The sequence below is a fragment of the Aulonocara stuartgranti genome (assembly GCF_965226115.1).
Source record: "Aulonocara stuartgranti genome assembly, chromosome: 11".
In the NCBI taxonomy this organism is placed as follows: Eukaryota; Metazoa; Chordata; class Actinopteri; order Cichliformes; family Cichlidae; genus Aulonocara; species Aulonocara stuartgranti.
In genome coordinates this window covers 25,276,256-25,292,222 of record NC_138947.1, presented here as the reverse complement: position 1 = coordinate 25,292,222, position 15,967 = coordinate 25,276,256, and the positions used below count along the sequence as shown (strand labels likewise).

The following is a 15,967-nucleotide window of genomic DNA, read 5'->3' as shown; positions in this document are numbered from 1 at the left end:
GATGCGGGTTAGCACGGTTTAATTTGAAAGAGACATATGCACATGGTACTTAAATAAATGAGAATCTTCTTCTCGCCTTTGCAGGCTGATGTAAAAGAGGAGTGAAAGGGAGGAACGGGTCATACAGGGGTTACAGATCGGGAGCCAGGAGGAACCGTTATGCTCAATTATCGAGTGGGTGTGGAGGGATGATGGTGTACAGTGAAAATTCTCTTTTGAAATTTGAAGAGAAAAAAAGGGTTTGAAGTCTTGCTGTGCGGCTACGCATGTGGCAAACGCATAATACGAGGCTGAAAGAAGTTTGTGGCTGAAGTTACTACCACACTTTTGCTGATTCTGTGGGTGCACGAGCAGTTATAGCCCTGTTGTTTTTAGCATTTTTTTAAATTTACTTATTTTAGGGCGATGATTGCACATGTCTTGACAGTTAACAGAGGATGAATGAGATGCCCAAAGATGGTGTAACATATACTGAAACCTAATGTCTCAGATTAAATGGAGCCTGAACTCCCATCCAGCTCCACATTTAACTTTGAATACTACCAAGTTACTTTGCACACATCACAGACTAAAAGCATGCTTACTCCTCTTATCCTGTTAATTACTAAAGCCCCTCAGTTCATCTACTGCCTCAAACAAGCATTTTTAGCACCCTCTCCCCTTCTGTAAAGCCAACTCTGATCTGATTGGCTGTGCCTCACACACAAAAGTTTTGAACAGGAGGTACATGGAGTTTCTGCTTCTGCCGTCACTGTGGAAAACCAAATATTTAGAGCAGTCTGAAGCTTGAGCCTTTGGCTTATGAAGATTACAACGACTTACACTGACCTAATTTGAAACTTTGGCCATGTAGAATTGAGGGGGGGGGGCAGCATAATAGATTCTCTTTATAGGTTTCCTCCAGTCCGAACTTTAAACCCATACTCTTAACACTGAAAGTTAAGTTTACCATCACATCAAGCAAAAAACAAACAGAAAGCTCATAACTGGAGGAGATGAAACTAGTTGAGCAGCTACCTGACAGCATTGATGTGCATCGGCTGTGACCGTCGGAGGCCGGTTTGAGGCGAGTCTGAAGACGAGGAGGGCGGCTCTGGGGAGATGTGGCTTATCCCGTGTGAGTGCTGTCCCTGCCGTGGCTGGTTGTGTTGATGTGCTTGATGGTGGTGGCTGTGTGACGTCGAGGTCTGTCCGTTGTGCAGCAGAGGAGTCGATTCTGTCTGTGGACCGCTGCACGAGTACAGGCTCTCCAGTGAAGAGTCCATTTCATTCACCAGGGCCTCCAAGTCGACATCATCCTCTAAAAGACACAGATATGGCAGAACAAATCTGTGAGTTAGCATTAACCTGACATGAGCTCCTGTAAAGTAACAGCATGAACTGCTTGTGTAATGAAAAGAACTACAACAAATCGACAAACACCAAAGGGAACCAGTGCGCATATTAAATTTGAGGTTTCAAATAACGTGTATGTGAAATTTGCACTGTGGGCCAATGGTCATATGTTTTAGATCGGTCCAAGCTCTTCTGTAGGCTCAGGAGGTAGAGTGGATCATCTACCACTCAGAAGGTAGGTGGTGGTTCAAACCCTGGCTGAGTTCAGCATCTTGCCTCTGTGCATTCATTAGTGTGTGAGGTAGGTTTAAAGTGCTTAGTTACAGAATTGAGTGCTTAACTTAAAAAGCACTATATGAGTACCAGTCCACTCCTTTTCTGTATTCCTTTTTTAAAACCGTATACTTGTTTACAGGGTGGGGGGCCTTGAAGTGATAGGAGCTAAAACAGCCAACGCAGTTAAAAAAAAAAAAAAAAAAAAAAAAAAAGTTCCTTTAGAGGAGACTTCAAAATAAATATTAAAAATAAAAAGTCAGCCCCCATAAACTCAGTGTTAAAATGTCCAACTTTAGCATTTAAAAGCATGTTCACAGCCTGGTAGAAACAATTTTGGCATCTATGGATACTTTTCCCCACTTTAAAAGATCGGCAACTGTGACCGTCAGCTGAAACTCGCTCCAGCTAATAGAGCAGCTGCTGTAAAACCATGTTCAAAAAGTTCATACAGACAACTCAAGTGCCCAAATACCTAAAAATCTAAAGGTGGAAATCAGCATAATAGGTATCCTGTAAGTGCAACAACACATAGTGGGGTTGGGGGTGCGAGTGCTGCAGACTTATAGGACTGATTCTTATTTTAAAACACAGTAAAATGATTAAGTCCCTGGGTATTCAGCCACTTTCCCCTTTCAGTTTCTCATCTAGCTGTGGCCTGGATTTGAACCTTTGCACTAGTAACTCAAGGTAAAAGAAAAAAAGAAAGAAAATACACAACACACAAGCGCCCACGCAGACACGCGCACAGATTTGTTGCCAGTTTTGCCAGAGTGCTCAATCAGCAGGAATATCTTAACATCTCGACTGAATACACCGTAATGCCCTGTGAGCCAAATCTCCAGGGAGATCAGGTACAAGCACAAACCTGCCCATGACACTTTTCAGCTCCAACCGTTGGGGTTCAATGTAAAGGCACCGCACTGCAAGCATCTGCTCTGCATTCAGGGCAGCTTTCAAACACTCAGCTTTTAAATGTCTTTAAAAGAAAGATGTGAAATTCTTCTCAGAAGGTGTCTATCTTCAAAGTCCTCGTGAAAACCTCCAGGCACATTTAAATTCCTGAAGTGAATTTTTCAACCGACTCCAGGAGCATGTTTTATCAAAGCCTGACGTGAGCTCAGCTGAAGGGAAACTCGTCTAATTGCTCCATGCTGTGAAAGTTTGAGCATCTGGGTAAACTGACAGCCCAACTTTGCTCTTTTTAAATTACAAGCCGCAGCTGTGATTCTGCTTGTGATTAATAATTCTCCATTATGAAAAAGAAATCTATCCCATGAATTTATCATAAGGTCTCTGTAGAGATCCCAACCGTGCTGTTGCACAAATGCAAACCACTAGAGGGAGACAAACTAATTGGATGAGGAAAGGAGCTTTGAGACTCCTGAAAACAAACATTTTTCAAAAACTACATTAAATTTGCATCCCTGGAACACAGGACCAGAAGACTTTTGGGATTAGGAAGCACTGAGGTTGTTAGTTTCTTGTTCAGCAGTGAAGATGCCCTTTGTGAAAAATCTTATGTGGATGGATTATACATCTATGCTCATTTATGAATATGCACACGTCAGCTTTAGATCATAGTTCTGTTAGTAACCAATTGGTAAGTCTAAATGAAATGGAAAGTAATACAGATGCTTTGTTAGCACCAGCCGCCTCCTGCATCCACAAAACCTTAGGCTATACCCAGTATACTTGAGAAAAAAAAATACTAATCTAATGAATGTAAATTAATACTACATTGTAACTTTAACAGACACCGGACTGCTGTCAGAATTCAAATGAGCCCCACATGCCTCACGTACTGTCCCTGCTGACTCAGAGTGCAGCACACCTGACAGCTGGATCATGCAGGTGTCATATCACAGGTAAAAATCCCATGACTCATCAGAAAGCTTACATTGGAAAACTGTAATCTGACTAATGTAGTTTTAAAAGCACTGGCCTCAAAGTGAGCACCAGTCTGGCAATGGGCCATTTTTCTTTTGGAAATGCCACTTTTTCCCTCTTCTGGGAAAAAAAGGGAAAAAAAAAAAAAAGAAGAAGGAGGGATTAAACAACAAGAGGCGTCACAGGTTAGTGAGTCAGTATCTTCACGCAAACATCTACATGCAAAGGCATGGCTCTGCCTCTAGCTATAGCTACCTGCTAAAACTTGTGTCGCCTTTGAGGACCTTTTCCTTAAAACAAAATGTAAGGAAGGTGCACCACAGGTGTCTGAACTGCTGGCGCTTAATCTGCAGGTATAAATAGTGACAGATAAGCTGCAGCAGCTACTTATAGATAGCCTAGAGAGCTAAAGACCTATATGCCACAGGATCCAGGGTGCATACGGGGCTAAACACAGGACTAAGGACAGACAACACAGTTGTAATATCGAACAGAGCACCACGACCTGCATGCTGCACCTGTTGTTTAAAAAAGGAAATCTACATATATCTAAAAGTTTAGAAAATCTACATGAAATGTAAGACCAAATTTCAAAAATTACTTTTATCCTTTTTATTCTTCAGAGATGCGACATGACCCTCAAGGTAGGGAGAGCATGTACCCGACCTAGTATGGCTTCTGGGGAACTGTCAGCATACAAAGAAACACCACCCATAAACTCTTGCAGCTATGGAAGACTTGTGCGTCATTATCAGTCATATGATTGCAATCACCAATGCATGTCACAATCGCACAAACAAAGATATGCGTCATGCTCCGTGGCGTGAGGCAGACAGACTGATGACACAGAAGGCATGCAGGCAGGCACGCACACATGCACAGGATTTAAACTCTGAAGATCTGGAGAGGGAAGCAGCCTATCATTGTTCGTCGTTGGACACAGCCCAGAAAACAGAAGCTACACGTGATACTTGGCTTTGGCAGCCACGAGAAATGACACAAACCTTTATATCTATCCTCACATGTGCTCTCACTATATTACAGAAATTATAATATACTAATAAAATATCACAGCAGCTCGTGCAGCAGGAAGCACACATAGCTGCAGCTTTAGACTCAAAACAGGGAGGAAAGAAAGAGACAAGTAGCAGCTCTGATGCATATGCTTAATGTACAGCATCACTACCATGTTATGAGCCTTGTTGTAGGCATGGAGCTTTAAAACAACACTGAACCTCGCTGTGAAAGCCATTACACAGTTGCTGCACTCCTATTCACCACCATGCGCAAAGTTTACAGAGCAAAACAGATTGAAAGAACCAACAGATAGCAGGATTTATTTAAAGCTGTATTCACCCGAGAGGCATCTCGGTTAAAAATCTTACAGCTACAGGCTCTGACTCAGCCTCATCCGTTCCTCACAGGAAGTATTTACAAATGCAACAGGGATCACACAACAGAATGGGTAGGAAGGAAATCACTAGCGGCAGAAATTAGTCCTAATACTGAGCGGTAAATGGATATGAGCACAGGTAACAAGTACCTCATTACTTAATCCTTTCGCTAAATTAGTCCTTTAAGAGGTGCGATTATCCTGGATCCTATCATCTTAGAGACTGTGCATCCACGTGGAGGTGGTTCAGTTACTGTGCTTTTCTTCTACATTTGAAGAGCACTGGGTTACTATTTAAGCTCCATTTGAGCAAATTGCTTTAACTGTCATATTTGATAAGTATATTTTTGGTTTATTCATAATAACCAAATCCTTTCCCCTTTTCTTTTTAAAGAACTCGGCCTAAACTCCACTGGAGAAGTCAGATCCAAATATAAAGCCTCGACCGCTCCAAGACCAACACGGACATTACTGTTCTCATTTACTCATCGTTTCACTTCTCCCATGAGTGGAATTCATTCCCTCCCCTCCTCTTCTGACATCTTTACTGCCCTCCCTCCTCTTCATAGGACCCATAACAGGTTAAATTAGGGGTAAAAATAGCCCAAGCACCCTCTATTGTTTGAGCCACGCCAAATACAGTCAGAACACACTGAACTAGTTGGACCTGACAAAAATCTGCATAAAATCCGTTTTGAATATTTTGGATCATTAGCGAGAGAACGACGTGGACAAAAGCAAGACTATTGCGATGATGGCAGACACGTATGGCTCTCCAGGAATGCTGCCTTTTCATCTTTTATTCATTCCTGCTAGTTAAGAAAACAAAAAGGGCCGCAACCCTAAAGAAGGGGGAATATATACATGTACAGTACATCAACTGCACACACACACACACACACACACACACACAAAAGATGTACTGAGGGACAAACAGCATTTGAATACGAGCCCAGCAGAGGGGTTTACATTCAAAGAGATTGGGGGAGTATAGACGGGCCAAGTCTGAACTGTTAAGCGTGGCTCTGCACTGGGGAGTACAATACCTCCGGTGACAACACCCACTGAGGGCCAAGCCTCCTGATTTGGAGGGAGTGTGGGATAGGGTCTGAATGAAACTGGAGGAGAGGAGGAGGAGGGGGAAGATTGGACAAGAACTGAAGGAAAGAAAATACAGGAGTGAACAGAGGATCAGAAACACATCTGAGTGGGAATTATATGTAAAAGGAAAAGTGGGTGAAATTGCTTAGAGTGATAATTAACAGCGCAGATCTGGCTAGAGGGATGATGGTCTATCAGCTGGCTGACCACTGTTAATCTCTCAATAGTGTTAGGCTTGCCACAGAGTTATATGGTTCACAGGGCCAATTATAATATAATATCCCTTGTTACACTCTCACAAATCTTCTCACACTGCTATACACGTCCAAACACACCTTCTCAATGTTTGGGGTCTGACCAAGTATTCACCCTTGTTCTTTGCTGCATGCCTGCACACAAAAGCCCAAACCCAAAAGCTTTGCAGCTGCCACACTGATGTAGCTCTTGCTAAAAGCATTTCAACCTCCACCCACTAGCTTCCCCTTAAGTGAGAAGTTAGCATTGTCACTCCCCTGCTGGGATGACCTTGACATATCTCTGTGGGAAGCCAAAGTGTCAGAGCTTAGGCATAATACATACAGGACCTAAGAATGAATTTCACACGAACTGGGTGAAATGCTGTTTGTTAAAATGGTGCGTCTGTCACATCCTCCTTAAAAATACCAAGCATAACTTGAAGACCTAGGATCTTCATTTCCAGCCTGAGATCTTGACTGGTTGACCCCTTGAGGAGCCACGCCATCAGATTACTGAACTGCATTGGTTGCATTGGTAGCATTGATGGGATTTGTTGCCTAGCAGCTGCATACCCATCACAGATATGCCCCCACCACCACCAGGAACAATGGTCACATCCATGTTTACCAGTGAGGGTCTGAGGTGCGACAGTGGAGAGATGTGGGACTCAAACATCTTACACTTGTGGCAGATGGCATTTTGCTACATTCACTGGATTCAAAAAGGCCAATAAATACTGCTACTATTAAATAACCTTTACATAGTCACATTCAGAGGATTTCATCTTGCAGTCGGCAAAGTGTATTTATGACAGAAGACGTTTAAGATGTGTTAGACAATATGGGTCTTTTTTTGCCTTCATAAGGAGAGAACGATGTCAGAACAATTCCAAAATATGAAATAACACCCAAGAATTCAGATTGTAAAGATGCCGATTTTCCTTATTGTCAGAGATACATCAGAACACACAAAAAACTTGCTGTGTCAAAACACATGCTGTCATTAAGCTCCGTTATACCAGAGAAATAACTGACGCGAACATGGAGAAAAACAACAAAAGCAGAAGGAATTAGCACACTGAGCCCTTGACACGAGATGACTCACGTGGCATGCTAAGGTACTGGACAATGTGGTCTTGTCAGTTTTCTACTTACGCACTTGGACCAACATAAGCTGTGCAAAACACTCAACTCCACACTAAATTAATTATAACCTAATGTGGTTAGCACAGCTGCATGTTGAGAACATCATCCAGAGCAGCTCCTGTTTCATCAAATCAAATACTGGCTTGCAAATGATTCGATAAAGGCCATTGTCCAACAAAGCTGTACTGTTTCATTTGTGAATACTTGTGACTTTAATGGGCTAAAAAGGATAAAAGTGGATAGTTATTTGAAAACAAGCTTAATAATGTCAGCAAGTACAGTGATTCGACTAAAAATCCAGATGTACCAATCGAGTGTTAAAGTGCTTGAATGAGCTCTTGTAATAATTTGTCGTCCAATGTATGAAACTGTAAAATAAGCATGACAAAGAGATATTCCGAGTGTGTAAACAAAAATATCGCCTAGTGACACTCATCTCCATTCATCTGCCTCTCCAGTCCTCAGTTCCCTCTATCCCAGATGATCCTGAAAAATGACAATGTAATTTCTGCTCCATTTATTTCCCATGCCAGCGACAAGCGTTCTAATTCACTGGTTGAGTCCTCACAGACTCCCCACCCTTACCTCCCATGCTGAGCCAATATTGTGTTTAAATCTCATGCTCCGATTGTCATGGATGAGCCCTGTATGGCACAATTCCATAGACAGTGTAATTATAATAGCACCCTGCGTCCATGCACATCATCCTTTGAACAGCTCAAGTGTTGACAGCGGAAGAGACCCAAATATATATCACACCCCCAAAACCAACACGTGAACAGAATGGCAATGGAAAAATGTTTGATATGTATTTTATTTTATGTATATTTTAAATAGCATGCAGTCTTAAATGACAAGCTCCAAAACATGCCCAAAACTAGACATTTTAAATGTGCAATCAGGTAAAAAACAAAACAAAAAAAAGGACCAACCTTGATGGTTAGGAGAACTCTGATTGGCCGGTTGCTGAAATCTTGGACCAATGAGATCAGTCTGTCTGTGATTGGAAGACCGGTCTATATTTTCCTGCTGAGGGAGAGAGAAGCAAGAAGACAGAAAAAAACAAAACAAATAATAAAGAGTTGCTTAGAACTTTGTTACAGTAGCCAATGTAAACATGCATTATCTAAACATGATCAACATTTAAAATCACCAGTATATTACCCCTTTAAATGTCAGCTGAATGCAAATTTTGTTTTCTCTCCCCTTTCATTCATTTATTTTTAAATTAACCATTCATGCTGTGGAACTGAACGCCCACATGGTGGAGCACGTTCTTGTTGAAACTTGTTCGATCACGTAAAGGACCGATGTGTAGGAATTAGTGGCATCTGGCGCAGAGTTTGCAAACTGCAACCAGCTAAATATGCCTTTCTCACAAGCATGTAGAATAATCTTATGGTGGCCATCATTTCCATGTGAAACCACAACACGAGGCCCTCTAAAGTGCCAGTGTTAGGGTCGTTTGTCCTGGTCTACTGTCAAAATAAGCAACAGAAACAACCACTGATAGGAACCGGTGATTATACATAAACGCATATATCATTTTGAATAGTATATTCCATTTCTGGAAATCATTTTTCCTGCAGAGCTGCACTTTAAAAGGCGAAGCTATAACTAAACAGAAACAGCTTTTTTTCCTAAGAACATTTTAGGGGAAGTAAAAGCTATAAATGGAAATAACCAACGGAAAACAAACCTCAGTTACAAAGCCTTCAGAAAACCTGAGCCAACTTATTCTCTACTCTCCCTACACTGCGAATGTAAAATGACACCACATATAGCATAAACAGGGTGCAAACATGGGCAGGTGTGCATCAGAGCACAGATGGAAAGCACTTAAGATACCACTCATCCACAGTGTCCTCGATTGCCCTTTGTTATGCTGGCTTGAAGCAGTCCAGTCAGGACAAACTGTTCAAAAAGTCAGAAATAAAATAAAAATCAGAGTAAAAGGAGCGACCATGTACATTTGTGTAAACATATTCGTCTCAGATTTGTTTCTGGCACAGCTAGAGCAACTTATCATTTGTCTGTGTCCCGACTAGCGTCCCGCACAGGACCTGACACAGCAGGAGAGGGAACAGAACGTTCTGGGTGGACAGTGTTCAGAAAAACATCACTACTCACTGTAAGCACACAAGACCTCCTCTGACGCTGTAATAAAAGCTGCTACAGTAGCTTGTTCTGTCTCATTTAGAGTACAGACAATGCAGGCAGAACTAGATTTTTTTTTTTGTATAAAAACACACCTCACAATTTTTTTTTTTTATTGTTTTTTGAAACTATAATGGAGTCTGTGCCCCACATTGGAGTTAACAGGTCAAAAGCATTGCAACAAGCAGCCTTTTGCTAATACATTTAAGGTTTTAGGTGAATCTCATTAAATTTGTTTCCTTGCAGCGCAGTGCTTGATGGCAACAACACATTTAATCTTTATCTTGTTACACAAATGTGAGGCTAGCAGTGATTCCTAATCAAAACTGATTTTACACCGTAATGTAAACACTATAACAAGCTTTATTATTCTCATGCTCAAGTTTTAAAGCATTTTGACATCTAAACCCCACTAACCAGGACTGTTGAACAGTTCAAAGAGGATCTAGTCACTTTGAAATACTGTTGAATTTCACCCTGATGTCTCCATTCTTCAAAAATAATGGTACTGCTATACTGAATTAATGCACGTTTAACTTTTTTCTCTCCTCTGTTAAAAACCAAAGCCTTGGTAAAAAAATTAAAAAATAAACTGGTATACATGCTATGTACTTTGTCAGTGTATGTCTGTCGACCACAGCTACCCCCAACCGCTTTTCTATACCAACTAACCCAACCGCATCCAGTCATTAAGCTGTATTGTTCAGTCTTTTATTGTCTTGAATTTCAGTGGTATTTCTCCCCCCCCCAGAAAGAAATGACCACCACACTACTACATTTGTTCCCATAACACAGCAAACCCATCATCAACACACACCGTCTGGTCCAGCTACCAGACTGTGACTGATCCGTACCCAGTCACCCAAGCAGTTTGGTTGGCGTGCAAGTGTATCACAAAGTTGCTGTGTGTATTCAGGACAGGATGGTCATGGTTGAGCATCACTGAGCAGAAGTGTAAAGACTCTTTCACACCATATACTGTTCTTCAATGCTGTATGGCATGGCTGTCTGGAAGTAAACCACACGCACGCACACCTCGTGTCTTACCAACAAAGGAAAAAAAAGGTTCTTTTTCCTGTATTCTTGCATTTTGTCATCACACCTCTGAATCTTATAAGCACAGGCACATAGAGCTGGGCGATATGAGATTTTTTCATATCACGATATGTTTTTTTCATTTCAGGCGATAACGATATCTATCACGATATAAGCCAAATAACTATATTTGTAAGATTTAAATGTGCCGTTGCTCACAAGTAAAATGTGAAATAATCAGCAGCTTGTTTTTATTTAAATATTTATTTCCCATAATAAGTTCAACAGGGTAGATGTACTTAAGGAACATGAGACTTTTTCAGATAAATAAAGGCAAATATTGCAAACTACACAAAAGGCAGCCGCTAAAGCGTTTAAGTTTCAAAATAGAACAAACGAAACAGACTAAATTGTCAATTCCACTTAGAAGCAAAATATTAATTCTAAAAATAAATCTTAGTTTGTTTTACAGAAGAACAGACAAAACTGACTAACTTTTGTCAATATCAAATAAACAGAACTAAAAGGAAATTCTCAATCTCTCCTTGTTGTATAGCTGAGCTTTTCAAACAGTTTTAACAGTTACTTTAGTCTGACAAAAGCCGAATGACGAATTAGCGCTTCCAGTCAGAGACTGAGGCTACGTCCACACGTACACGGGTATTTTTGAAAACGGAGATTTTCCGTTTTCGTTTTAAAAAAAATAATCCCGTCCACACATAAAGGCAGAAATGAAGGAAAACGCTGCTATGAACATGCCAAAGCAGCAGGTGGCGCTAGATTCCTAACCGTGCAGAAATATTGGCCAATCAGAAGTCTAGAAGCCTCGGTGGGAAAAAGTAAACAAAGCTGGGGCATAGAAGCAGAACCGAGTCGTATGTGTGGAGGGACAGTAACTGTGTGTATATGTAAGCATTTAAACACTGCAGAGAGTAGAATTAACAGTATTGTAGAAATTCATTTCACCGAAACAATAACGTGGCGCAGTGTGACGCATGCACCAGTTTATTGTATTTGCAGACTTGCTTTCGGCACAATTTACAGTGCACGCTACTCTATTTTTTGTCAGACTTGAAATAGCCGAAATACCTTCACACTACGGAACTTCTCTGGCTCTTCCGTTCGACAATCTCTCCGGCATTGGAACCATCATCTGTTTTCTCTTCGGTCACGCTCGGTTGATTTTTCTAGTTGGCGCACTCATTTCCTCCATTACGCGCTGGCTGCTTCCCAAACAAACACACGTGCGGCTTGGCACTTGTGCGGTACGTAACAAGTCACGCGACGTGACGCTGCGGCTGTGATTGGTTCGGCTCTGCGCTACTTAATTTGGATTGGCTGACCTTTTTTTTTTTTTTTTTTTTTTTTTAGAGGACAAGAGCGGCGAGGTCTATCGCGATAGCTTAATTTCTCTATCGAGTAAAAGTTATATCGCGATACATATCGTTATCGTTCTATCGCCTAGCTCTACACGCACATATGCACAGACTTCCCCACCCACCCACATATCCTGCACACTATTAAGGGGCAAAAAGCAGGACTTTGACTGTAGGCCAAATTTTGACAAGGAGCACAGAAGAGCCCTTTCATTTTAATGAAGTTGAAAAGAACTTCAAAAAGAAGTCAGGAGGTTGAGGATTTAACCCTTTAAAAAGGGGTCAGTGGAAGGCCAGAGGCAAGGTTAAGGCACAGACGAAAAGGAGTGGAGGCTGGACCTCAAACACACACTAGTAGTTGATTCACATTCACCAGTAAGTGAAGTCATCATTGTTAACACAGCTCAACATTCCACTCTGATCCTGACAGTCTTCTCTTCACCATTGAGTTCAGACTGTTGCTAGTTTAGGTCGTTTCCATCAGTTGAATTCAAAACTAGCTCACGTGAGTATGATTCAAAACATCGGTACCTCAGCAGCCTTTTATTTAAAGCCGAGTTATCAGATTACAACTGTCAAGCAAGCGTCACTCACAAGCAGTGTTGGGACTAACGCGTTATTAAGTAACGCGTTACAGTAACTACGTTATTATTGTGGTAACGAGCACGGTAACTAGTTATTATGCCAAAATCAGGAACGCGTTACTCGTTACTGGGATTTAGATAGGGTCGTTACTCGTTACTTCGTGTGGTGGCTATCGCGGAGCTTTCACAGATTCAGTAACATTAGCAAGTGGTGGAGGCCAGCAGGTGGATGAAGGAAAAGGGACGCAGAAGGAAAAGAGACCCGAGGCGGCCGCCGGTCCAAGTGTGAACTGAACTTCAGGTAAGAAGTTATGACCTGCAGTCTCTCTGGGTCAGATATGAACCAAGTTTAGGTGGAGTTTATTTTCGTTATTCTGACTTTTTCCGTACTGCGTGCTAGCTAGCATGACGGAGTTTCTATACAGCTGGGTGGGTGCTATGAAGTTAATGATGTTGAACCTTATTTTGTTCATAAGTTATTAGAGTTGCCAACCGTCCCGTCTGGTATTCAGAGAAATATTACGCGTTTCTTATTGAGGTGAAAAGGAACAGTTTGTCCCGTAATTCAGCTACAATGAAAAAGGCACAAAGCTGGAGTTATTCTGTCTTTGCTGCACAGCTGCCTCTTCTTCTCTCATTCTCCCAGAGGTGGGACCAAGTCATTGTTTTGCAAGTCTCAAGTAAGTCTCAAGTCTTTATCCTCAAGTCTCAAGTCAAGTCTCAAGTAATGTCAGGCAAGTCAGAGTCGAGTCTCAAGTCACTGGTGTAAAAGTCCGAGTCAAGTCACAAGTCTGAAACTTTGAATTTCAAGTCCTTTCGAGTCTTTAAAAAAAACAAACGAAAAAATAATGTTGCAGTTATATGCTAAATGTAAATATTAGACCATGTAATTTTAAAATCTGTGTTTTTCTCAACACATACAAAATAGTGAACTTAGAAAATATACACAAATTGTGAAATTGCACCTCTTTAAAATGCAGCTCAATTAAACCTAGCTCCAAGAATAATTTTCACCGACAGTTCTGAGATACGCTGCATGTTATTCTTGGATGCGGTTGTAGGACCAGCTTTAAAATCGCATGACAAAAATATCATACACATTAAAAAAAACTGTATCACCAACGTAGCCTGGACAACATTTGCTAGTTAGATGAAGTCAGCTATCTCATCTTAGCATATTTATATGCATATTTATAATTATACGGTTCTTGGAGTGAGTGCATACACTCATGAAGTTTAGTAACTTCCGGTCACTGCAACAAGCCCAGGTACAGTTTACCGACGGATGGGTACAGGACCTTGAAATGCACCGTGTAGAACGAAAGACCATCGTACGTATCATAAGTTTACCAGTCTCACAAATCGTCTTCATAAATACACATTCGTTAACCGTTTATTAATAGGACCTTTGAGCTCAACGGTAATTAATTAGTAGTGGAAATAATTTCTGGTACCCATCACAGAAATGTAGCAGTGACAATAAGACTGTATGCTGTAATCGTACTGGGCAATTAGTGATACAAAAAACCTGTTTTATCCTGTGAATAAAAGTATGTGTTTTTGTCAGTGTACCATAATAACAGAAGCGAAACGCAATATTGTGTCAGGATAATTTACTATTTATGCACAATAAATAAAGGAGCATAGCGCGACAATTTCTGTTCAGCGCCAGACTTGCTTGTAACCTATATCACCAATTATGTTAAGAAAAATGACGCATTAACTACTACAGCAGACTGACCTTTGTGTAAATGCTTGGAGCAGACTAACCTGTGAGCTGGAGTGTTCTAGGACGTTATATTTGATCTTTGAATGGCTGCAATCCAGTCGCTTCTTTGTTACTTCGGAAACATGGTTTGAACAATTTCTCTTCAACGATGTAATCCGATAACAACCGATCTCTTTACCCGTCGGCTTCCCGTGGCTGTCATGCGACCGGCTATTGCAGTTAATAACACAACAGCTTCTTGACATTTTTGTGTTTCTTTTTATCGCTGTGTGACTGATTTTAATTGAAAGCCTGCGTGCGCTAGTACCGCTTGCCACGAGTTCCCAGAATCCTTTGCGATTCTACCCGTGAATGACGTCACATTTTCAATCTCTATATAATATGCATGTTAAATTTTATATTTGGGGTGAAATATCAAGTCTTTTCAAGTAAACCGGTTCAAGTCCAATTCAAGTCCCAAGTCATTGGTGTAAAAGTCCAAGTCAAGTCACAAGTCTTAGAACATTTTTTCAAGTCAAGTCTAAAGTCATAAAATTAATGACTCGAGTCTGACTCGAGTCCAAGTCATGTGACTCGAGTCCACACCTCTGCATTCTCCCCCCTCCCTCCCTCTCCCGTTTCTACTTCAATCATGAAAACTGATCAATGATCAGCTGATCGGCTCTCTTGTTTGTTTATCGCCCACTTTGCACCGAAAGAGGAAACCAGCGGATGTCGCGCTAAACAACAGCAGCACGTTTAAGCTTGATCAGCTGTTGTTAGAATTTATTTAATATTAATTTTAAGTATCAGCTGATGTTTGCTGGAGCCACAGCTGTAAAAAAAAAAAAGCTGCTGGTCATGATATGGTTTGGTTATCTGGTGAGAGGGAAACATGAAGATGAAACCAGGAGATGTCCTTACTGGATCATCAGAGCTGAGCAGGTGATGGAGAAACAGGTTTACCTTTTAGGTGACATGAATGAGTTGAAGGGAAGTTATGAACTGTTTCTGAGAGACAAATAACCCCAGGATCCTTTTTTAGGTAGCTGACAGCTGGTAACTGTGCAGGGGCGGATCTAGCAAAGTGTTGCCAGGGGGCCAGGTAGGGCATTAACAGGGAATGGGGGGCACAAAGAAATACTTTTCTTTCTTATTCTCATTTAAAATGTCTAGCTTTTAAAAAATAATTATCTGAATCTTACAACAAACGATTGATAGATTGATGCATATATACCATCAAAACAGTGTACATCACTGTCACAACAGTGTTTGTTTTCATTCAAAGGCTTTATGATTTTTCCTATAATGGTGGGCCAGTTTCTAGTCAAAATGCCCGGGCCAATTTTCTTTCCCAGTCCAGCCCTGTATGCAGCTCATCTGCAGTCTGGTGTTACCTACATCTTCCTATTCAGAAGGCAGAATTTCTGAGTTCTGAGTACAATCGAAAGCACCACGACTGCAGTTTTTGTGTTGGATGTAAAAGGCGCACATGACTCTGTGACGTAGGCTAGAATCATGGCAGCAGTCAATGACGGTCCAGGCGTGGGATTTCTCTCGTGGAAATATGCACATTATCATATCCTTTCTATTGGTAGGTGGCACAGTGCACTTGTGGCAAGTAAGCAAGCTAGAAGACTGGCAAAGTTATGGAAGCAACACATTAACAAGAGAATTCTGAGTAAAACCAAAGTTACTTTCCCTAGTAACTAGTTACTTTGAAAGTAACGAGT

At 41.2% G+C, this 15,967-nt stretch overlaps 1 protein-coding gene across 3 annotated transcripts in view; it reads right to left on the bottom strand.

The window, feature by feature from the left end:
- The window catches only part of grb10b (growth factor receptor-bound protein 10b), a 71,628-nt gene that overhangs the window by 31,955 nt on the left and 23,706 nt on the right, over positions 1-15,967 (bottom strand). For 2 of the 3 annotated variants that reach the window (XM_082552854.1, XM_082552856.1), the window contains exons 3-4: positions 8,307-8,403; positions 1,018-1,300 (exon numbers count right to left, since the gene is read on the bottom strand). In XM_082552854.1, the coding sequence (XP_082408980.1) occupies positions 1,018-1,300; positions 8,307-8,403 (380 nt within the window). The remainder of the gene's footprint in view (positions 1-1,017; positions 1,301-8,306; positions 8,404-15,967) is intronic. The other variant, XM_082552855.1, reaches the window with a different exon arrangement.